The 24,612-nt window shown below is 50.3% G+C and overlaps 1 protein-coding gene across 1 annotated transcript; it reads left to right on the top strand.

Annotated features, from left to right (window-relative positions):
* The first annotated feature begins 1,353 nt into the window (after positions 1–1,353).
* Positions 1,354–24,606, top strand: LOC117437839 (sodium/glucose cotransporter 2-like). Its single transcript, XM_034072480.1, has 15 exons — positions 1,354–1,437; positions 4,880–4,951; positions 7,588–7,692; positions 8,421–8,480; positions 8,758–8,862; positions 10,918–11,023; positions 12,292–12,372; positions 13,183–13,379; positions 15,344–15,479; positions 16,681–16,788; positions 18,437–18,587; positions 19,659–19,827; positions 21,226–21,444; positions 23,243–23,353; positions 24,517–24,606. Exons 1-15 carry the CDS (start codon positions 1,354–1,356, stop codon positions 24,604–24,606), a joined length of 1,794 nt encoding a protein of 597 aa, XP_033928371.1.
* Positions 24,607–24,612: the final 6 nt, after the last annotated feature.

Genomic DNA, 24,612 nt, shown 5'->3' with positions numbered 1-24,612 from the left:
TATATAAATATATATATAAATTATATATCATATATATACATTATATTTATTTATATACAGTTTTATATCATAATCACACCAATGATTTGCAAAACCCAATATCATTTATTTATATCATATACAACATTTAATATATAACATTTAATACATATTTACATAGAATAAATCCTAATTTATTTTAAGCATTACTTATAATTACATTTATTTATAATATATTATAATTACAATATATTATATATATAATACATATTATTTAATATATATAACATTTAATATTCCTATTTAATTCCTATTTAACATATATTCTTATTTACAATATATAATATCTCTAATATCACATTTATTTATCATCATTTCACGATTTCACTTTGATCATTTGAAGGATCTCATAAAAATTTCCAAATTTTCTTTTTCTTGTTTTTCCAAATTTTCCTTTTTGGGAAATTTTTCAATTTTTTCCTTCCATTTTCCAGGTTTTTTTTCATTTTTTTTCCGATTTTTTTTCACAATTTTCTCCCCGAGACTGAATTTTTCAGGTAAAATTTCACCTGTTTCTAACAATAGTGACCATATATGGGGGTCACTGTGTCCCATAGCACCATATATGGGGGTCAATGCCCCCCATAGCACTCATATATGGGTCCCTCTGCCCCATAGCACCCATATATGGGGGTCACTGCACCCCATAGCACCCATATATGGGAATCACTGCACCCCATAGCACCCATATATGGGGGTCACTGCCCCATAGCACCCATATATGGGTCCCTCTACCCCATAGCACCCATATATGTGGGTCAATGCCCCCCATAGCACCCATATATGGGTCAATGCACCCCATAGCACCCATATATGGGGGTCACTGCACCCCATAGCACCCATATATGGGGGTCACTCTGCCCCATAGCACCCATATATGGGGGACACTCTGCCCCATAGCACCCATATATGTGGGTCAATGCACCCCATAGCACCCATATATGGGTCCCTCTACCCCATAGCACCCATATATGGGTCCCTCTACCCCATAGCACCCATATATGGGGTCACTGCACCCTATAGCACCCATATATGGGTCCCTCTGCCCCATAGCACCCACATATGGGGGTCAATGCACCCCATAGCACCCATATATGGTAAGCCCCCCCCCTCCATCCCCCCCCATTGCCCTCCACGTGCTATGGGGCAGGACCCAGTGACCCATAGCAGGAGAAGGGGGGAGGGGCGGAGCCAACCCGGGTCCATAGGGGTCACTTATGGGGCTGGACCAATGGGAGGGGGGGGGGAGGGGAAGGGGGAGGGGTCAAGGGTTACTTATGGGGCAGGTGTGGGGCAGGGGGGGGAGGGGCCAGGATGGAGCCGGTGCCTGGAGTCAGTGCCTGGGACTTGGGGGTCATCGGGGGATACTTCATGGTCATCCTCATTGTGGGGCTGTGGGTAAGGATGGACCTATAGGGACCTATAGAGAGACATAGAGACCTATAGAGACCCATAGAGACCTATAGAGACCCATAGGGACCCCATAGAGACCCATAGAGACCCATAGAGACCCATAGAGACCCCATAGAGACCCATAGAGACCCTATAGAGACCCCATAGAGACCCCATAGAGACCCCATAGAGACCTATACAGACCCCATAGAGACCCATAGAGACCCATAGAGACCCATAGGGACCCATAGATACCCTATAGAGACCCATAGAGACCCCATAGAGAGAGACCCCATAGAGAGAGACCCCATAGAGACCCCATAGAGACCCATAGAGAGATCCATAGAGACCCCATAGAGACCCATAGAGGGAGACCCATAAGTGCCCCTATAGACCCATAAGTGATCCCCCCATATACCCATAAGTGACCCCCATAGACCCATAAGTGATCCCCCCATAGACCCATAAGTGATCCCCCCATAGACCCATAAGTGCCCCCATAGACCCATAAGTGCCCCCATAGACCCATAAGTGACCCCCATAGACCCATAAGTGCCCCCTATAGACCCATAAGTGCCTCCCATAGACCCATAAGTGACCCCCCCAGCCCCATAAGTGCCCCCATAGACCCATAAGTGACCCCCATAGACCCATAAGTGCCTCCCATAGACCCATAAGTGACCCCCCCAGCCCCATAAGTGCCCCCATAGACCCATAAGTGCCCCATAGACCCATAAGTGCCCCCATAGACCCATAAGTGATCCCCATAGACCCATAAGTGACCCCATAGACCCATAAGTGCCCCCATAGCCCCATAAGTGAGCCCCATAGACCCATAAGTGATTCCCCCCATAGACCCATAAGTGACCCCATAGACCCATAAGTGCCTCCCATAGACCCATAAGTGCCCCATAGACCCATAAGTGCCCCATAGACCCATAAGTGCCCCCATAGACCCATAAGTGACCCCCATAGACCCATAAGTGACTCCCATAGACCCATAAGTGCCCCCATAGACCCATAAGTGCCCCCATAGACCCATAAGTGACCCCCATAGACCCATAAGTGATCCCCCCATAGACCCATAAGTGCCCCCATAGACCCATAAGTGACCCCCATAGACCCATAAGTGCCCCCCATAGACCCATAAGTGACCCCATAGACCCATAAGTGCCCCCCATAGACCCATAAGTGCCCCATAGACCCATAAGTGACCCCCATAGACCCATAAGTGCCCCCATAGACCCATAAGTGCCCCCTATAGACCCATAAGTGACCCCCCCCATAGACCCATAAGTGCCCCCCATAGACCCATAAGTGATCCCCATAGACCCATAAGTGCCCCATAGACCCATAAGTGCCCCCCATAGACCCATAAGTGACCCCCATAGACCCATAAGTGACTCCCATAGACCCATAAGTGACCCCCCCATAGACCCATAATTGACCCCCATAGACCCATAAGTGCCTCCCCATAGACCCATAAGTGCCCCATAGACCCATAAGTGATCCCCATAGACCCATAAGTGACTCCCATAGACCCATAAGTGCCCCCCATAGACACATAAGTGCCCCCATAGACCCATAAGTTCCCCCATAGACCCATAAGTGACTCCCATAGACCCATAAGTGCCCCATAGACCCATAAGTGCCCCCATAGACCCATAAGTGCCTCCATAGATCCATAAGTGACTCCCATAGACCCATAAGTGCCTCCCATAGACCCATAAGTGACTCCCACAGACCCATAAGTGCCCCCCATAGACCCATAAGTGACTCCCATAGACCCATAAGTGCCCCCCATAGACCCATAAGTGACTCCCATAGACCCATAAGTGCCCCCCATAGACACATAAGTGCCCCCATAGACCCATAAGTTCCCCCATAGACCCATAAGTGACTCCCATAGACCCATAAGTGCCCCATAGACCCATAAGTGCCCCCATAGACCCATAAGTGCCTCCATAGATCCATAAGTGACTCCCATAGACCCATAAGTGCCTCCCATAGACCCATAAGTGACTCCCACAGACCCATAAGTGCCCCCCATAGACCCATAAGTGACTCCCATAGACCCATAAGTGCCCCCCATAGACCCATAAGTGACTCCCATAGACCCATAAGTGCCCCCCATAGACCCATAAGTGCCTCCCATAGACCCATAAGTGCCTCCCATAGACCCATAAGTGCCCCATAGACCCATAAGTGCCCCATAGACCAATAAGTGACCCCCATAGACCCATAAGTGCCCCCATAGACCCATAAGTGCCTCCCATAGACCCATAAGTGCCCCCATAGACCCATAAGTGCCCCCATAGACCCATAAGTGACCCCCATAGACCCATAAGTGACTCCCATAGACCCATAAGTGACCCCCATAGACCCATAAGTGCCCCCTATAGACCCATAAGTGACCCCCCCCATAGACCCATAAGTGCCTCCCATAGACCCATAAGTGCCTCCCATAGACCCATAAGTGCCCCCTATAGACCCATAAGTGACCCCCCCATTGACCCCTATGTGACCCCTCTGCCCCTCCCCCCCCTTGCTCCCTGCGGGTGGGGGAGGGGCTGGGGTTGATCATTACCCACAATGCCCCGGGCGGGGTCACCAGGGGTCAAGGGGGGGGAGGGGAAGGGTTAATGAGTGACTGGGGGCAATGGGGACCCTATGGGGGAGGGGTCTCATACTGGTCTATACTGGTCCATACTGGGCGATACTGGTCTGTACTGGGCCGTACTGGTTCATACTGGTTTATATTGCTCCATACTGGTCTATACTGATCCATTCTTGTCTATACTTGCCTATACTGGTCTATACTGGTCCATACTGGTCTATACTGGTTTATACTGGTCCTTACTGGTCCATACTGGTATATACTGGGTAATACTGGTCCATACTTGTCTATACTGGTCTATACTGATCCATACTGGTCTATACTGATCCATACTTGTCTATACTGGTCCATACTGATCCATACTTGTCTATACTGGTCTATACTGGTCCATACTTGTCTATACTGGTCTATACTGGTCCATACTGGTCTATACTGATCCATACTTGACTATACTGGTCTATACTGATCCATACTTGTCTATACTGGTCTATACTGGTCCATACTGGTCTATACTGATCCATACTTGTCTATACTGGTCTATACTGATCCATACTTGCCTATACTGGTCTATACTGGTCCATACTGGTCTATACTGGTCCATACTTGTCTATACTGGTCTATACTGATCCATACTGGTCCATACTGGTTTATACTGGTCTGTATTGGTCTATACTGGTCCATACTGGTCCATACTGGTGCATACTGGTCCATACTGGTTTATACTGGTCCATACTGGTCTATACTGATCCATACTGGTTGATACTGGTCTATACTGATCTATACTGGTCCATACTGGTTTATACTGGTCCATACTGGTCTGCTCTGGTTCAGTCTCTCCGCAAGGGCTCCCGTGGAACCGTCTCAGGCTATTTCCTGGCTGGAAGAAGCATGAGCTGGGCCCCTGTGAGTGGGGCCTATGGGGCTCTATGGGGCTCTATGGGGTCTCTATGGGTCTCTATGGGTCTCTATGGGGCTCTATGGGGCTCTATGGGGCTCTATGGGTCTCTATGGGTCTCTATGGGTCTCTATGGGGCTCTATGGGTCTCTATGGGGTCTCTATGGGGTCTCTATGGGTCTCTATGGGGTCTCTATGGGTCTCTATGGGGTCTCTATGGGGTCTCTATGGGGTCTATGTGTCTCTATGGGGTCTCTATGGGGGCTCTATGGGGCTCTATGGGGCTCTATGGGTCTCTATGGGGTCTCTATGGGGTCTCTATGGGTCTCTATGGGGTCTCTATGGGGTCTCTATGGGGTCTCTATGGGTCTCTATGGGGTCTCTATGGGTCTCTATGGGGTCCCTATGGGGTCTCTATGGGTCTCTATGGGGTCTCTATGGGGTCTCTATGGGGTCTCTATGGGGCTCTATGGGGTCTCTATGGGGCTCTATGGGGTCTCTATGGGGGCTCTATGGGGTCTCTATGGGTCTCTATGGGGTCTCTATGGGTCTCTATGGGGTCTCTATGGGGTCTCTATGGGTCTCTATGGGGTCTCTATGGGTCTCTATGGGGTCTCTATGGGGCTCTATGGGTCTCTATGGGGTCTCTATGGGGTGTCTATGGGTCTCTATGGGGTGTCTATGGGTCTCTATGGGGTCTCTATGGGTCTCTATGGGGTCTCTATGGGGTCTCTATGGGTCTCTATGGGGTCTCTATTGGGTCTCTATGGGTCTCTATGGGGTCTCTATGGGTCTCTATGTGTCTCTATGTGTCTCTATGGGTCTCTATGTGTCTCTATGTGTCTCTATGTGTCTCTATGGTCTCTATGTGTCTCTATGTGTCTCTATGGGTGTCTATGGGTCAGTCTATGTGTCTCTATGTGTCTCTATGTGTCTCTATGTGTCTCTATGGTCTCTATGTGTCTCTATGTGTCTCTATGGTCTCTATGTGTCTCTATGTGTCTCTATGTGTCTCTATGTGTCTCTATGTGTCTCTATGGTCTCTATGTGTCTCTATGTGTCTCTATGTGTCTCTATGGTCTCTATGTGTCTCTATGTGTCTCTATGGTCTCTATGGTCTCTATGTGTCTCTATGGTCTCTATGTGTCTCTATGTGTCTCTATGGTCTCTATGTGTCTCTATGTGTCTCTATGTGTCTCTATGGTCTCTATGTGTCTCTATGGTCTCTATGTGTCTCTATTGGTCTCTATGTGTCTCTATGTGTCTCTATGTGTCTCTATGTGTCTCTATGGTCTCTATGGTCTCTATGTGTCTCTATGTGTCTCTATGGTCTCTATGTGTCTCTATGTGTCTCTATGTGTCTCTATGTGTCTCTATGGTCTCTATGTGTCTCTATGTGTCTCTATGTGTCTCTATGTGTCTCTATGGTCTCTATGTGTCTCTATGGGTCTCTATGTGTCTCTATGTGTCTCTATGTGTCTCTATGGTCTCTATGTGTCTCTATGTGTCTCTATGGGTCTCTATGTGTCTCTATGGTCTCTATGGGTCTCTATGTGTCTCTATGTGTCTCTATGTGTCTCTATGGTCTCTATGTGTCTCTATGTGTCTCTATGGTCTCTATGTGTCTCTATGTGTCTCTATGGTCTCTATGTGTCTCTATGTGTCTCTATGGTCTCTATGTGTCTCTATGTGTCTCTATGGTCTCTATGTGTCTCTATGGTCTCTATGTGTCTCTATGGGTCTCTATGGTCTCTATGTGTCTCTATGTGTCTCTATGTGTCTCTATGGTCTCTATGTGTCTCTATGTGTCTCTATGGTCTCTATGTGTCTCTATGTGTCTCTATGGGTCTCTATGTGTCTCTATGTGTCTCTATGGTCTCTATGGGTCCCTATGTGTCTCTATGTGTCTCTATGTGTCTCTATGTGTCTCTATGTGTCTCTATGGTCTCTATGGGTCCCTATGTGTCTCTATGTGTCTCTATGTGTCTCTATGTGTCTCTATGTGTCTCTATGGTCTCTATGGGTCCCTATGTGTCTCTATGTGTCTCTATGTGTCTCTATGTGTCTCTATGTGTCTCTATGGTCTCTATGTGTCTCTATGGTCTCTATGTGTCTCTATGTGTCTCTATGGTCTCTATGTGTCTCTATGTGTCTCTATGGGTCTCTATGTGTCTCTATGGTCTCTATGTGTCTCTATGGTCTCTATGTGTCTCTATGGTCTCTATGTGTCTCTATGTGTCTCTATGGTCTCTATGTGTCTCTATGTGTCTCTATGGGTCTCTATGTGTCTCTATGTGTCTCTATGGTCTCTATGGGTCCCTATGTGTCTCTATGTGTCTCTATGTGTCTCTATGTGTCTCTATGTGTCTCTATGGTCTCTATGGGTCCCTATGTGTCTCTATGTGTCTCTATGTGTCTCTATGTGTCTCTATGTGTCTCTATGGTCTCTATGGGTCCCTATGTGTCTCTATGTGTCTCTATGTGTCTCTATGTGTCTCTATGTGTCTCTATGGTCTCTATGTGTCTCTATGGTCTCTATGTGTCTCTATGTGTCTCTATGGTCTCTATGTGTCTCTATGTGTCTCTATGGGTCTCTATGTGTCTCTATGGTCTCTATGGGTCTCTATGTGTCTCTATGGGGCAGGTTGGTGCCTCTCTCTTCGCCAGCAATATTGGCTCCGGTCACTTTGTGGGTCTGGCCGGGACTGGGGCAGCCGGAGGCATCGCAGTGGGAGGCTTCGAATGGAGTGTGAGTGACCCATAGAGACCCATTGATCCCATTCATCTAAATTGACCCCATTGATCCCCATTTATTCCCATTGACTCCCCATTGACCCCATTAAACCCCATTGATCTCCACTGATTGCCATTGACCCCCATTGAGTTCCATTGATCCCCATTGACCGCATTCATCCCTATTGACCCCATTGATCCCGATCGCCCCTATTGACCCCCATTGACCCCATTGAACCCATTGAATCCCATTGACCCCCATTCATCCCCATTCATCCCCATTGCCCCCCATTGACTCCATTGACCCCACTGATCCCCATTAATCCCCATTGGTATCCATTGATCCCATTGACCCCACTGATCGCCATTAAGCCTCATTGACCACGTTGACCCCATAGACCCCATTGATCCCCATTGGTCTCTATTGATCCCCATTGACCCCATTGATCCCCATTGACCCCATTAATCCTCATTGACCCCACTGATCCCCATTGATCTCCACTGATCCCCATTGCCCCCCATTGATCCCAATTGATCCCCATTGACCCCCATTGATCCCCATTAAACCCCATTGATCCCCATTGATCCCCATTGACCCATTGATCCCCATTGATCCCCACTGATCTCCATTGATCCCCATTGTCCCCATGCACCCCCATTGACCCCACTGATCCCCATTGACCTCCATTGATCCCATAGACCCCATTGATCACATTGATCCCCATTGAACCCCATTGTCCCCAGGGCATGTTCATTGTGCTGCTGCTGGGCTGGGTGTTCGTCCCCATCTACCTGCGGGCAGGGGTGAGTTAGGGGGCAGAGGTTCTATGGGGTCTCTATGGGGTCTCTATGGGGCCTCTATGGGGCCTCTATGGGTCTCTATGGGGTCTCTATGGGTCTCTATGGGGTCTCTATGGGTCTCTATGGTGTCTCTATGGGTCTCTATGGGGTCTCTATGGGGCCTCTATGGTATCTCTATGTTATCTCTATGGTCTCTATGGTCTCTCTATGGTCTCTATGGTATCTCTATGTTATCTCTATGTGTCTCTATGTGTCTCTATGGTGTCTCTATGGTCCCCAGGTCTCCACTATGCCTCAGTACCTTCAGCTCCGCTTTGGGGGTCGTCGCCTTCGTCTCCTCCTGTCCCTGCTCTCCCTGGGCCTCTACATCAGCACCAAGATCTCGGTAGGGTCTCTATGTGTCTCTATGTGTCTCTATGGTCTCTATGTGTCTCTATGTGTCTCTGTGGGTCCCTATGTGTCTCTATGGTCTCTATGGGTCTCTATGTGTCTCTATGTGTCTCTATGGTCTCTATGGGTCTCTATGTGTCTCTATGTGTCTCTATGTGTCTCTATGTGTCTCTATGGATCTCTATGGGTCTCTATGGGTCTCTATGGTCTCTATGGGTCTCTATGTGTCTCTATGTGTCTCTATGGATCTCTATGGGTCTCTATGGGTCTCTATGGTCTCTATGGGTCTCTATGTGTCTCTATGTGTCTCTATGGATCTCTATGGGTCTCTATGGGTCTCTATGGTCTCTATGGGTCTCTATGTGTCTCTATGGATCTCTATGGGTCTCTATGGGTCTCTATGGTCTCTATGGGTCTCTATGTGTCTCTATGGGTCTCTATGTGTCTCTATGGGTCTCTATGTGTCTCTATGTGTCTCTCTGTGTCTCTATGTGTCTCTATGGTCTCTATGGGTCTCCATGGTCTCTATGTGTCTCTATGGGTCTCTATGGGTCTCTATGGGTCTCTATGGGTCTCTATGGTCTCTATGGGTCTCTATGTGTCTCTATGGGTCTCTATGTGTCTCTATGGATCTCTATGGGTCTCTATGGTCTCTATGGGTCTCTATGTGTCTCTATGTGTCTCTATTGGTCTCTATGGTCTCTATGTGTCTCTATGTGTCTCTATGTGTCTCTATGTGTCTCTATGGGTCTCTATGGGTCTCTATGGGTCTCTATGTGTCTCTATGTGTCTCTATGTGTCTCTATGGGTCTCTATGGGTCTCTATGGGTCTCTATGGGTCTCTATGGGTCTCTATGGGTCTCTATGGGTCTCTATGGTCTCTATGGGTCTCTATGGTCTCTATGTGTCTCTATGTGTCTCTATGGGTCTCTATGTGTCTCTATGTGTCTCTATGTGTCTCTATGGGTCTCTATGGGTCCCTATGGGTCTCTATGTGTCTCTATGGGTCTCTATGGGTCTCTATAGTCTCTATGGGTCTCTATGTGTCTCTATGGTCTCTATGGTCTCTATGGGTCTCTATGTGTCTCTATGTGTCTCTATGTGTCTCTATGTGTCTCTATGGTCTCTATGGGTCTCTATGGTCTCTATGTGTCTCTATGGGTCTCTATGTGTCTCTATGGGTCTCTATGGGTCTCTATGGGTCTCTATGGTCTCTATGTGTCTCTATGTGTCTCTATGTGTCCCTATGTGTCCCTATGTGTCCCTATGTGTCCCTATGTGTCCCTATGGGTCTCTATGGGTCTCTATGTGTCTCTATGGTCTCTATGGGTCTCTATGGGTCTCTATGTGTCTCTATGTGTCTCTATGGGTCTCTATGGTCTCTATGTGTCTCTATGTGTCTCTATGTGTCTCTATGTGTCTCTATGGGTCTCTATGGGTCTCTATGTGTCTCTATGGGTCTCTATGGTCTCTATGTGTCTCTATGTGTCTCTATGGGTCTCTATGTGTCTCTATGGGTCTCTATGGTCTCTATGGGTCTCTATGGTCTCTATGGGTCTCTATGGGTCTCTATGGGTCTCTATGTGTCTCTATGGGTCTCTATGTGTCTCTATGGATCTCTATGGGTCTCTATGGTCTCTATGGGTCTCTATGGGTCTCTATGGGTCTCTATGTGTCTCTATGTGTCTCTATGGGTCTCTATGGGTCCCTATGGGTCTCTATGGGTCCCTATGGGTCTCTATGTGTCTCTATGGGTCTCTATGTGTCTCTATGTGTCTCTATGGGTCTCTATGGGTCTCTATGGGTCTCTATGTGTCTCTATGTGTCTCTATGGTCTCTATGTGTCTCTATGGTCTCTATGTGTCTCTATGGTCTCTATGTGTCTCTATGTGTCTCTATGGTCTCTATGTGTCTCTATGTGTCTCTATGGTCTCTATGTGTCTCTATGGTCTCTATGTGTCTCTATGGGTCTCTATGTGTCTCTATGTGTCTCTATGTGTCTCTATGTGTCTCTATGGGTCTCTATGGGTCTCTATGGGGTGCCCCATAGGTAGACATGTTCTCCGGTGCCCTCTTCATCCGCGAGGCTCTGGGCTGGGACCTTTACCCCTCGGTGGGGGCTCTGCTGGCAGTGACTGCGCTCTACACAGTCACCGGTAGGGGGCGCCATAGGGCGGCTGCAGCCAATCAGAGGCGAGGGAGAGGGGCTGGCAGCCAATCAGGGGCGAGGGGGAGAGGCCTGCAGCCAATGGGATGAATGGGGGTGGGGGCAATGGGATGAATGGGGGAGCCTGGCAGCCAATGGGATGAATGGGGGGGTCTGGCAGCCAATGGGATGAATGGGGGGTCGGCAGCCAATGGGATGAATGGGGGTGCCTGGCAGCCAATGGGATGAATGGGGGGGCCTGGCAGCCAATGGGATAAATGGGGGGGGCAGCCAATGGGATGAATGGGGGAGCCCGGCAGCCAATGGGATGAATGGGGGGGTCCTGGCATCCAATGGGATGAATGCGGGGGGGTGGCAGCCAATGGAATGAATGGGGGGTCTGTCAGCCAATGGGATGAATTGGGGGGCCCAGCAGCCAATGGGATGAATGGGGGGGGGGGCAATGGGATGAATGGGGGGGGGGCAGCCAATGGGATGAATGGGGAGGGGGGCAGCCAATGGGATGAATGGGGAGGGGGGGTGGTAGTGGAAGGGGGCGGGGTTAAGGAGGGAGGGGGCGTGGTCAGTGGGTGGGGGGGATCTCCATAGGGAGATATGGGGCACCCTATAGATACACATGGAGCACCCTATAGATAATTATGGGGCACCCTATATATAGATATGGGGCATGCTATAGATAGATACGGGGCACCCCATAGACAGACATTGGGCTCCCCATTGATATAGGGCACCCCATACACATAGAGCACCCTGTAAACATTAGACACCCCATAGACATAGGGCACCCTATTGATAGACTTAGAGCACCCCATAGATAAACATAGGGCACCCCATAGACATAGAGCACCCCATAGACAAACATAGGGCACCCCATAGACATAGAGCACCCCATAGACAGACATTGGGCACCCCATAGACATAGAGCACCCCATAGACAGACATTGGGCACCCCATAGCCATACGTCCCCCCATAGACAGACATAGAGCACCCCTTTGCCATAGGGTAACCCATAGCCACAGCCTTGTAGGGGGCGTGGCTTGGAGGGGAGGGGGCGTGGCTTATGATCGAGGGGGCGTGTCCTGACAGAGGGGGGCGTGGCCTGACTGAGGGGGCGTGGCTTGGAGGGGAGGGGGCGTGGCTTACGACACAGGGGGGCGTGTCATGACGGGGGCGTGGCTTAGGAGGGGGGTGTGGCTTGGACGGAGGGGGCGTGGTCTGACGGAGGGGCGTGGTCTGACAAGGGGGCGTGTCCTCAGGGGGGCTGACCGCTCTGATGTACGCGGACCTGGTGCAGACCCTGCTCATTGTGGGCGGGGCCTCAGTGCTGGCTGGATACGGTGGGAGGGGCTATGGGGACATGACCCCATTGACCCCATTACCCCTTTGCTCCCATTGATCCCAATTGCCCCCATTGACCCCATTGATCCCCATTGACCCCATTGACTGCCATTACCCCCCATTTCCCCATTGATCCCATTCCCCTCCATTAAAACCCATTCACACCATTCCCCCCATTACCCCATTACCCCCACTGCCCCCCATTCCCCCCATTGACCCCCATCACCCCCATTCCTATTGATCCCCATTGATCCCCATTGATCTCCATTGCCCCCCATTACCCACATCTCCCCCGTTCGCAATGCCCCCCACTGACCCCCATTGCCCCCATTGATCCCCATTGCCCCCCATTGACCCCCATTGACCCCATTGATCCCTATTGCCCCATTACCCCCATTACCCCCATTCCCACTACCCCATTACACCCATTGCCCCCCATTGACCTCCATCACTCCCATTCCCATTGCCCCCATTGCTCCCATTACCCCCATTACCCCATTACCCCATTGATCCCCATTGCCCCCCATTGACCCCCATTGATTACTATTGATCCCATTGCCCCCATTGACCCCATTGATCCCCATTGCCCCCATTCCCCCCATTCCCCCCATCACCCCCATTCCCATTGCCCCCATTGCCTCCCATTAGCCCCCATTGATCCCATTGCCCCCATTGCCCCCCATTGCCCCCCACTGATCCCCATTAACCCCATTGCCCCCATCCCCCCATTGACCCCATTGCCCCCCATTGATCCCCATTGATCCCCATTGCCCCCCATTGATTACTATTGACCCCATTGCCCCCCCCAGCCCTGTCCGCCGTGGGTGGTCTCCCCGGTCTCCGCGCTCGCTACCCATTGGCTGCGGCGCACAACGTGACCGCCCCCTGCCGGCTGCCACGTGACGATGCCTTCCGCCTGCTGCGCGGTCCTAGTGCCGACCTGCCCTGGCCGGGGCTGGTGCTGGGGCTGGGGGTGCTGGCGGCCTGGTACTGGTGTACGGACCAGGTATTGATCAGTATTGATCCCTATCGATACCTATTGATCCCTATTGATTCCTATTGATACCTATTGATCACTATTGGTGCTGGGGCTGGGGGTGCTGGCGGCCTGGTACTGGTGTACGGACCAGGTATTGATCCCTATTGATCCCTATTGGTTCCTATTGATCACTATTGATCCCTATTGGTTCCTATTGATACCTATTGGTACCTATTGATACCTATTGATCACTATTGGTGCTGGGGCTGGGGGTGCTGGCGGCCTGGTACTGGTGTACGGACCAGGTATCGATCCCTATTGGTTCCTATTGGTTCCTATCGATACCTATTGATCACTATTGGTACTGGTGTACGGACCAGGTATTGATCCCTATCGATACCTATTGGTACCTATTGGTTCCTATTGATCACTATTGGTACCTATTGGTACTGGTGTACGGACCAGGTATTGATCCCTATTGATCAGTATTGGTTCCTATTGATCACTATTGGTGCTGGGGCTGGGGGTGCTGGCGGCCTGGTACTGGTGTACGGACCAGGTATTGATCCCTATTGATCACTATTGATCCCTATTGGTTCCTATTGATCACTATTGGTACTGGTGTACGGACCAGGTATTGATCACTATTGATCACTATTGATCACTATCGATACCTATTGATCACTATTGGTGCTGGTGTACGGACCAGGTATCGATCCCTATCGATACCTATTGATCACTATTGGTGCTGGGGCTGGGGGTGCTGGCGGCCTGGTACTGGTGTACGGACCAGGTATTGATCACTATTGATCCCTATTGATACCCTATTGGTGCCTATTGGTACTGGTGTACGGACCAGGTATTGATCACTATTGATCCCTATTGATACCCTATTGATCAGTATTGGTTCCTATTGATCACTATTGGTGCTGGGGCTGGGGGTGCTGGCGGCCTGGTACTGGTGTACGGACCAGGTATTGATCACTATTGATCCCTATGGGTACCTATTGATACCTATCGATACCTATTGATCACTATTGGTACTGGTGTACGGACCAGGTATTGATCACTATTGATCCCTATTGGTACCTATTGATCACTATTGGTACCTATTGATCACTATTGGTACCTATTGATCACTATTGGTACTGGTGTACGGACCAGGTATCGATACCTATTGATCACTATTGGTACCTATTGATTCCTATTGATCACTACTGGTACTGGTGTACGGACCAGGTATCGATCAGTATTGATCCCTATTGGTTCCTATTGGTTCCTATTGATCACTATTGGTGCTGGGGCTGGGGGTGCTGGCGGCCTGGTACTGGTGTACGGACCAGGTATTGATCCCTATTGATCCCTATTGGTTCCTATTGGTACTGGTGTACGGACCAGGTATTGATCACTATTGATCCCTATTGATCCCTATTGATCCCTATTGATACCTATTGATTCCTATTGGTACTGGTGTACGGACCAGGTATTGATCCCTATTGATCAGTATTGGTTCCTATTGATCACTATTGGTGCTGGGGCTGGGGGTGCTGGCGGCCTGGTACTGGTGTACGGACCAGGTATTGATTATCGATACCTATTGATCACTATTGGTACTGGTGTACGGACCAGGTATCGATTATCGATCAGTTTCGATACCTATTGGTACCTACTGATTCCTATTGATCACTATTGGTACCTATTGATTCCCATTGAACACTATTGGTACTTGTGCACAGACCAGGTATTGATCAGTATCAGTACCTATTGGTACCTATTGATCACTATTGGTACCTATCGGTACCTATTGATCACAATTGGTACCTATTGGTACCTATTGATTCCTATCTATTACTATTGGTACTGGTGCACCGACAAGGTATCGATCAGTATCGATACCTGTTGATCACTATTGATCACTATTGGTACCTATTGATTCCTATTGATCCCATTGATCCCCATTGCCCCCATTGACCCCCCTGTACCCCGCTCAGGTGATCGTGCAGCGCTGTCTGGCTGCTCGCTCCTTGGCTCACGTCAGAGCCGGATGTGTCCTCTGCGGGTACCTGAAGGTGCTGCCAATGTTCCTGATGGTGCTGCCGGGGATGGCGGCGAGGGTCCTGTTCCCTGGTCAGCACCATAGAGACCTATAGACACCATAGAGACCATAGGGACACATAGAGACACATAGAGACCATAGAGACACATAGAGACCATAGAGACCATAGAGACACATAGACACCATAGAGACACATAGAGACACATAGAGACACATAGAGACACATAGAGACACATAGAGACACATAGAGACACATAGAGACACATAGAGACCATAGAGACACATAGAGACCATAGAGACACATAGAGACCCATAGAGACACATAGAGACCCATAGAGACACATAGAGACCCATAGAGACACATAGAGACACATAGAGACCATAGAGACACATAGACACCATAGAGACACATAGAGACACATAGAGACACATAGAGACCATAGAGACCATAGAGACACATAGACACCATAGAGACACATAGAGACACATAGAGACACATAGAGACACATAGAGACACATAGAGACCCATAGAGACCCATAGAGACACATAGAGACACATAGAGACCATAGAGACACATAGACACCATAGAGACACATAGAGACACATAGAGACACATAGAGACACATAGAGACACATAGAGACACATAGAGACACATAGAGACCATAGAGACACATAGAGACCATAGAGACACATAGAGACACATAGAGACCATAGAGACCCATAGAGACCCCATAGAGACACATAGAGACCATAGAGACACATAGAGACACATAGAGACCATAGAGACACATAGAGACACATAGAGACACATAGAGACACATAGAGACACATAGAGACACATAGAGACACATAGAGACCATAGAGACCCCATAGAGCCCCATAAAGCCCAGAGAGCCCCATAGACACCCCATAGCGCCCCATAGAGCCACATTGCGCCCCATAGAGCCCCATAGGGCCCCATAGAGCCCCATAGCGCCCCATAGAGCCCCATAGAGACCCCATACAAACCCCATAGAGACCCCATAGCACCCCATAGAGCCCCATAGACCCCATACAAACCCCATAGAGACCCCATAGAGCCCCATAGAGACCCATTGAGCCCCATAGAGACCCCATAGAGCCCAACAGACCCCCATTGAACCCCATAGAGCCCCATAGAGACCCTATCCATACCCCATAGAGACCCCATAGAGCCCCATAGAGCCCCATAGAGACCCCATAGACACCCCATAGCGCCCACAGCCTCTCCTGACTCTTTGCTGCCCCCTAGAGGTCGTGGGGTGCGCGGACCCCCAAAGCTGCCTCCAGGCCTGTGGGTCCCCATCCGGCTGCTCCAATGTGGCCTATCCCCGGCTGGTGCTGAGCCTGCTGCCCCCAGGTGCGGTAATAGCTGTTATTAATGGTTATTAATGGTTATTAGGGCGTTATTAATGGTTATTAGGGTGTTATTAGGAGTTATTAGGCGTTATTAGGGCGCTATTAGGCGTTATTAATGGTTATTACGGCATTATTAGGGGTTATTAGGGCATTATTAAGCATTACGAGCGGTTATTAGGCGTTATTAGGCGTTATTAGTGGTTATTAAGGTATTATTGTGCATTATTAGGGGTTATTAGAGCGTTATTAGGGGTTAATAGGGGTTATTAATGGTTATTAAGGCGTTATTAGGTGTTATTAGCGGTTATTACGGCGTTATTAGGCGATATTAGGCATTTATAAGGGGTTATTAGGCGTTATTAGGGCGGAATTAGCCTCTATTAGAACACTATTAGTGGCTATTAGATCGCTATTAGAGGCTATTAGAGCGCTATTAGAGGCTATTAGAATGCTAGTAGCCCCTATTAGAACGCTATTAGCCCCATTAGAACGCTATTATCCCCTATTAGATCGCTATTAGCCGCTATTAGATCGCTATTAGCCCCTATTAGACCATTGTTAACCGCTATTAACCGCTATTAGAAAGCCATTAGCCGCTATTAGAACTCTATTAGCGGCTATTACAACTCTATTAGCCCCTATTAGAACGCCATTAGCGGCTATTAGACCATTATTAACGGCTATTAGCCTCTATTAGAACGCTATTAACCCCTATTAGAACTCCATTACCGGCTATTAGGGTCTCTCCCACCCCCATTGGCCGCTATTGGGGTGCCCTGACCCCCCCTTTGCCCCCAGGGCACCGTGGGCTGATGCTCGCTGTTCTAATGAACGCTATTAGAGGCTATTAGATCACTATTAACCCCTATTAGATCGCTATTAGCCCCTATTAGAAAGCTATTAGCCACTATTAGACATTATTAACCGCTATTAGCCCCTATTAGATCGCTATTAGCCGCTATTAGATCGCTATTAGCCTCTATTAGAACGCTATTAGCCTCTATTAGACCATTATTAGCCCCTATTAAACCATTATTAGCCCCTATTAGATCGCTATTAGCCTCTATTAGATCGCTATTAGCCTCTATTAGACCATTTTTAGCCCCTATTAGAACGCTATTAGCCCCTATTAGACCATTATTAGCCCCTATTAGAACGCTATTAGCCCCTATTAGCCCGCTATTAACCCCTATTAGACCATTATTAACCGCTATTAGAACGCTATTAGCGGCTATTAGGGTGTCTCCCACCCCCATTGTCCCCTATTGGGGTGCCCTGACCCCCCTTTGCCCCCAGGGCTCCGTGGGCTGATGCTCGCTGTTCTAAAGAATGCTATTAGAGGCTATTAGAACGCTATTAGTGCCTATTAGATCGCTATTAGCTGCTATTAGAATGCTATTAGCCTCTATTAGAACGCTATTAGCCCCTATTAGAACGCTATTTGAGGCTATTAGATCGCTATTAGCCCCTATTAGATCGTTATTAGCCCCTATTAGAACGCTATTAGCCCCTATTAGAACGCTATTAGACCATTATTAACCCCTATTAGACCATTATTAACCGCTATTGGAACGCTATTAGCGGCTATTAGGGTGTATCCCACCCCCATTGTCCCCTATTGGGGTGCCCTAACCCCCCCTTTGCCCCAGGGCTCCGTGGTCTGATGCTCGCCGTGGTCCTCGCTGCCCTCATGTCCTCCTTGGCCTCCATCTTCTCCAGTGCTGGGACCCTCTTCACCCTCGACATCTACAAGCACCTCCGGCCCCAAGCTGGGCCCAGGCACCTGCTCATGGTCGGGAGGTGGGGCCTGACCCATAAGTGTGGGGCTGGGTGCAGGCAATGGGGATCAATGGGGGTGAAGTCAATGGGGATCAATAGGGGGTCAACACAATGGGGATCAATGGGGGGTGAAGTCAATGGGGATCAATGGGGGTCAAGTCAATGGGGATCAATGGGAGGCCAATGGGGTTCAATGGGAGGTTAAGTCAATGGGGATCAATGGGGGTGAAGTCAATGGGGATCAATGGGAGGTCAAGTCAATGGGGATCAATGGGAGGTCAAGTCAATGGGGATCAATGGGGGGTTAAGTCAATGGGGATCAATGGGAGGTCAAGTCAATGGGGATCAATGGGAGGTTAAGTCAATGGGGATCAATGGGGGGGTCAACTCAATGGTGATCAATGGGAGGTTAAATCAATGGGGTTCAATGGGAGCTCAACTCAATGGGGCTCAATGGGAGGGCAATTCAATGGGGCTCAATAGACCCCAATGGGGAGCTCAGGTCTACCCAATAGAACCCAATGGGGACTCCAGGTCTACCCAATAGAACTCAATGGGGAGTCCAGGTCTACCCAATGGGGAAAACTCCAGGTCTACCCTATAGACCCCAACGGGGAGTCCAAGTCTACCCAATAGAACCCAATGGGGACTCCAGGTCTACCCAATGGGGAAAGTCCAGGTCTACCCCAATAGACCCCCCAATGGGGAGTCCAGGTCTAGCCAATAGAACCCAATGGGGACTCCAGGTCCACCCAATAGAACCCAATGGGGACTCCAGGTCTACCCCATAGAACCCAATGAGGGGTCCAGGTCTACCCCAATAGAACCCAATGGGGACTCCAGGTCAACCCAATGGGGACTCCAGGTCTACCCAATGGGGAAAGTCCAGGTCTACCCCAATAGACCCCCCAATGGGGAGTCCAGGTCTACCCATTAGAACCCAATGGGGAGGTCAACCCAATAGACCCCAACGGGGAGTCCAGGTCTACCCCATAGAACCCAATGGGGACTCCAGGTCTACCCAATAGACCCCAACGGGGACTCCAGGTCTACCCCATAGACCCCAATGGGAACCCTTTCCCCCCCCCCCAGGTTATGGGTCCTGGTGCTTGTGGGGCTGAGCCTGGCCTGGCTGCCGGTGGTAGAGGCCGCGCGGGGGGGGCAGCTCTTTGACTACATCCAGGCCATGGGCAGTTACGTGGCCCCCCCCGTTGCTGCCGTCTTCGTCCTGGCCATCTTCTGCCCCCGCGTCAATGAGCCCGTGAGTGACCCACACGTGTGGGGCGATGGGGGGGGGGCTATGGGGCCAGGCATGCAGCCCTATGTATAGGTCCCAGCCATAGGTCCCTATATATAGGTCCCAGCCATAGATCCCTATATATAGGTACCAGCCATAGATCCCTATATATAGGTACCAGCCATAGGTCCCTATATATAGGTCCCAGCCATAGGTCCCTATATATAGGTACCAGCCATAGGTCCCTATATATAGGTCCCAGCCATAGATCCCTATATATAGGTCCCACCCATAGGTCCCTATATATAGGTCCCATACATAGGTCCCTATATATAGGTCCCAGCCATAGGTCCCTATATATAGGTCCCATCCATAGATCCCTATATATAGGTCCCATCCATAGGTCCCCATGTGTAGATCCTATCTATAGGGCTCCATGTATAGGTTCCATCCATAGGTTCCCATCTATAGATCCCATCTATAGGTCCCCATCCTTTGTTTCCCATCCATAGGTCCCATCAATACATCCCTATATATAAGTTCCATCCATAGGTCCCATCTATAGATTCCCATCCATAGGTTCCTGTCCATAGGTCCCATCCATACATTGCTATCCATAGGTCCCATCCATTCATCACCATATATAGGTCCCCGTCTATAGGTCCCCATCTATAGGGTCCATCCATAGGTTCCCATGTATAGATCCTATCTATAGGTCTCCATGTATAGGTTCCATCCATAGGTTCCCATCCATAGGTCCCAAGTCCATGGTCCGGGTCCATTATGCCCCTAGAAGGGTCCTTATGAGGGTCCATATGTGGGTCCCTATAGGGATCCTTATAGGGCTCTTTACTGAGGGTCCCTATAGGGGTCCCTATGGGGGGGTCCTTATGGGGCTCCCTATGGGGCTCCCCATGGGGCTCCCTATAGGGATCCTTATGGGGGTCCTTAGGGGCTCCCTATGGGGCTCCCTATAGGGCTTCCTATAGGGGTCCTTATGGGGGGTCCCTATGGTGCTCCCTATGTGGTTCCCTATAGGGGTCCTTATGGGGTTCCCTATAGGGTTCCCTATGTGGGTCCCTATGTGTCTCCCTATGTGGCTCCCTATGGGGCTCCCTATAGAGGTCCCTATGGGGGTCTTTATGGGGGGTCTCTACAGGGCTCCCTATGTGGGTCCCTATAGGGGTCCCTATGTGGCTCCCTATGTGGCTCCCTATGGGACTCCCTATAGGGCTCCTTATGGGGCTCCCTATGTGGGTCTCTATAGGGGTCCTTATAGGGGTCCTTGAGTGGGTCCCTATAGGGCTCCTTATAGGGAGTCCTTATAGGGGTCCTTATGTGAGTCCTTATGGGGCTCCCTATGTGGCTCCCTATAGAGGTCTCTATACATCTCCCTATACATCTCCCTATCCCCCCCCATAGGGCGCGTTCTGGGGCCTGCTGGGGGGCCTCGCCGTGGGGCTGTCCCGCCTGGTGCCGGAGGTGGCGCTGGGGGGGGGGGGCAGCTGTGGGGCAGTTGGGGGGTGCCCCACATGGATCTGTGGCCTCCATTACCTTCACTTTGGGGCCCTCCTGTTCCTGCTGACTGCGATGGGGGTGATGGGGGTGTCATGGGGGTACCCCCCCATAAACAGGGACCACGTGAGTAAGGGGGGGGGTCACGTGGGGGGGTTATTATGGGGTGGTTATGGGAGGTAATGGGGTTATTATGGGGGGGGATGGGGTTTATTATAGGGGTAATGGGGGTAATAGGGTTATTATAGGGGGTCATGGGGGTGTCCTGGGGGTACCCCCCCATTGACAGGGACCACGTGAGTAAGGGGGGGGTTATTATGGGGGGGTTATGGGGGGTAATGGGGTTATTATAGGGGCAATGGGGCTACTATGGGGGGTAATAGGGTTATTATGGGGGGGGATGGGGGTGTCCTGGGGGTACCCCCCCATTGCCAGGGACCACGTGAGTAAGGGGGGGGGGTCACGTGGGGGGGTAATGGGGTTATTATGGGGGGCAATAGGGTTATTATGGGGGGTAATGGGGTTTATTATAGGGGTGAATGGGGGGTAATGGGGTTATTATGGGAGGTAATGGGGGTGTTATGGGGGGCAATGGGGGGGAATGGGATTATTATAAGGGGTCATGGGGGTGTCCTGGGGGTACCCCCCCCATAGCCAGGGAGCACGTGAGTAAGGGGGGGGTCATGTGGGGGGGGGATGGGGTTTATTATGGGGGGATGGGGTTTATTATAGGGGGGCAATAGGGGGGTAATAGGGTTATTATTGGGGTAATGGGGTTATTATGGGAGGCAATGGGGGTATTATGGGGGTAATGGGGTTATTATAGGGGGTTATGGGGGTGTCCTGGGGGTACCCCCCCATAGCCAGGGAGCACGTGAGTAATGGGGTCACGTGGGGGGGGGATGGGGGGGGCAAAGTGGGGTGGGAGGGGGGTTATGGGGAGGATGGGGGGCAATGGGGTTATTATAGGGGGTATGGGTTCATTATAGGGGGGAATGGGGTTATTATGGGATGCATAGGAGTCATTATGGGATGCATGGGGGTTATTATGGGATGCATGGGGCTATTATGGGATGCATGGGGGTTATTATGGGATGCATTGGGGTTATTATGGGATGCATTGGGTTATTATGGGATGCATTGGGGTTATTATGGGATGCATTGGGTTATTATGGGATGCATTGGGGTTATTATGGGATGCATTGGGTTATTATGGGATGCATTGGGGTTATTATGGGATGCATTGGGTTATTATGGGATGCATGGGGTTATTATGGGATGCATAGGGGTTATTATGGGATGCAATGGGGTTATTATGGGATGCATGGGGTTTATTATGGGATGCATGGGGTTATTATGGGATGCATGGGGGTTATTATGGGATGCGTGGGGGTTATTATGGGATGCATGGGGGTTATTATGGGATGCATTACGGTTATTATGGGATGCATTGGGGTTATTATGGGATGCACTGGGGTTATTATGGGATGCATGGGGGTTATTATGGGATGCATGGGGTCATTATGGGATGCATGGGGTTATTATGGGATGCATTGGGGTTATCATGGGATGCATGGGGGTTATTATGGGATGCATGGGGGTTATTATGGGATGTATAGGGGTTATTATGGGATGCATGGGGGTTATTATGGGATGCATGGGGTTATTATGGGATGTATAGGGGTTATTATGGGATGCATGGGGGTTATTATGGGATGCATGGGGGTTATTATGGGATACATAGGGTTATTATGGGATGCATGGGGTTATTATGGGATGCATGGGGTTATTATGGGATGCATTAGGGTTATTATGGGATGCATTGGGGTTATTATGGGATGCATTGGGGTTATTATGGGATGCATGGGGTTATTATGGGATGCATTGGGGTTATTATGGGATGCATTGCTGTTACCCCCCCCAGCTCCATCGCTTGGTCTTCAGCCTCCGCCATAGCCGAGAGCCTCGAATTGACCTGGAGCCAACGGAGCCCAAGGGGGGGAACCTGCAGCTGCAGGGTGAGCGACCCACAAGTGTGGGGCAGGACCCACAGCCCCATAGGGATGGGGACAATGAGAGCCCAGACCCATAGCAATGGGGTTAATGAGTCCCTAGACCTATAGGGATGGGGTTAATGAGTCCTCAGCCCCATAGCAATGGGGTCCCCAGGCCTATAGCAATTGAGTCCCAGCCCCATAGCAATGGGGTCAATGTGTCCCCAGTCCCATAGTAATGGGGTTAATGAGTGCCTGGCCCCATAGCAATTGAATCCCCAGCCCCATAGCAATGGGGTCAATGAGTCCCCAGCCCCATAGCAATGGGGTCAATGAGTCCTCAGCCCCATAGCAATTGTGCCCCAGACCCATAGTGATGGGGTCAAGGTGTCCTCAGCCCCATAGCAATTGAGTCCCCAGCCCCATAGCAATGGGCTCAATGAGTCCCCAGCCCCATAGCAATGGGGTTAATGAGTGCCCGGCCCCATAGCAATTGAGTCCCCAGCCCCATAGCAATGGGGTCAATGAGGGCCCAGCCCCATAGCAATGGGGTTAATGAGTCCCCAGCCCCATAGCAATGGGGTTAATGAGTCCCCAGCCCCATAGCAATGGGGTTAATGAGTACCCAGCCCCATAGCAATGGGGTCAAAGAGTCCCCAATCCCATAGCAATGGGGTTAATGAGTGCCCAGCCCCATAGCAATGGGGTCCATGAGATCCCAGCCCCATAGCAATGGGGCCAATGAGTCCCCAGCCCCATAGCAATGGGGTCAATGAGTCCCAGCCCCATAGCAATGGGGTCAATGAGTCCCCAGCCCCATAGCAATGGGTCTCAGCTCCACCAAACACAGCCCCCCCAACCCATCAATGGGGCCCATGGGGGGGGCCCAAAGCTGATTCCCCCCTTATTCCCAGATGTGGAGGCGGAGCCATCGCGCTATGGGGCAGAGAGACCTGGTTATGGGGCAGAAGGACCTGGTTATGGGGCAGAAGGACCTGGTTATGGGGCACAAGGACCTGGTTATGGGGCAGAAGGACCTGGTTATGGGGCACAAGGACCTGGTTATGGGGCAGAAGGACCTGGTTATGGGGCAGAAGGACCTGGTTATGGGGCACAAGGACCTGGTTATGGGGCACAAGGACCTGGTTATGGGGCACAAGGACCTGGTTATGGGGCAGAGGGTCCCATCTATGGGGCTATGGAGCCTGAAGACCCCGTATGGAAGCGGGTGGTGAACGTCAATGCACTCATCCTTATGGCAGTGGCTGTCTTCCTATGGGGCTACTTTGCATAGGGCCAA

The sequence above is a fragment of the Melopsittacus undulatus genome, chromosome 29 (genome assembly GCF_012275295.1).
Source record: "Melopsittacus undulatus isolate bMelUnd1 chromosome 29, bMelUnd1.mat.Z, whole genome shotgun sequence".
Lineage (NCBI taxonomy): Eukaryota > Metazoa > Chordata > Aves > Psittaciformes > Psittaculidae > Melopsittacus > Melopsittacus undulatus.
Note: the sequence above shows the minus strand (reverse complement) of the source record. Positions and strands in the feature narration are given on the sequence as shown.

Excerpts from the sequence above, each read along its gene's own strand:
- LOC117437839 (XM_034072480.1), top strand. The coding sequence starts at position 1,354 with ATGGAGCCGGTGCCTGGAGTCAGTGCCTGGGACTTGGGGGTCATCGGG. Across the intron at positions 1,438-4,879 it reads TCCTCATTGTGGGGCTGTGG|TCTCTCCGCAAGGGCTCCCG; the intron begins GTAAGGATGGAC and ends GCTCTGGTTCAG. Across the intron at positions 11,024-12,291 it reads TGCGCTCTACACAGTCACCG|GGGGGCTGACCGCTCTGATG; the intron begins GTAGGGGGCGCC and ends GCGTGTCCTCAG.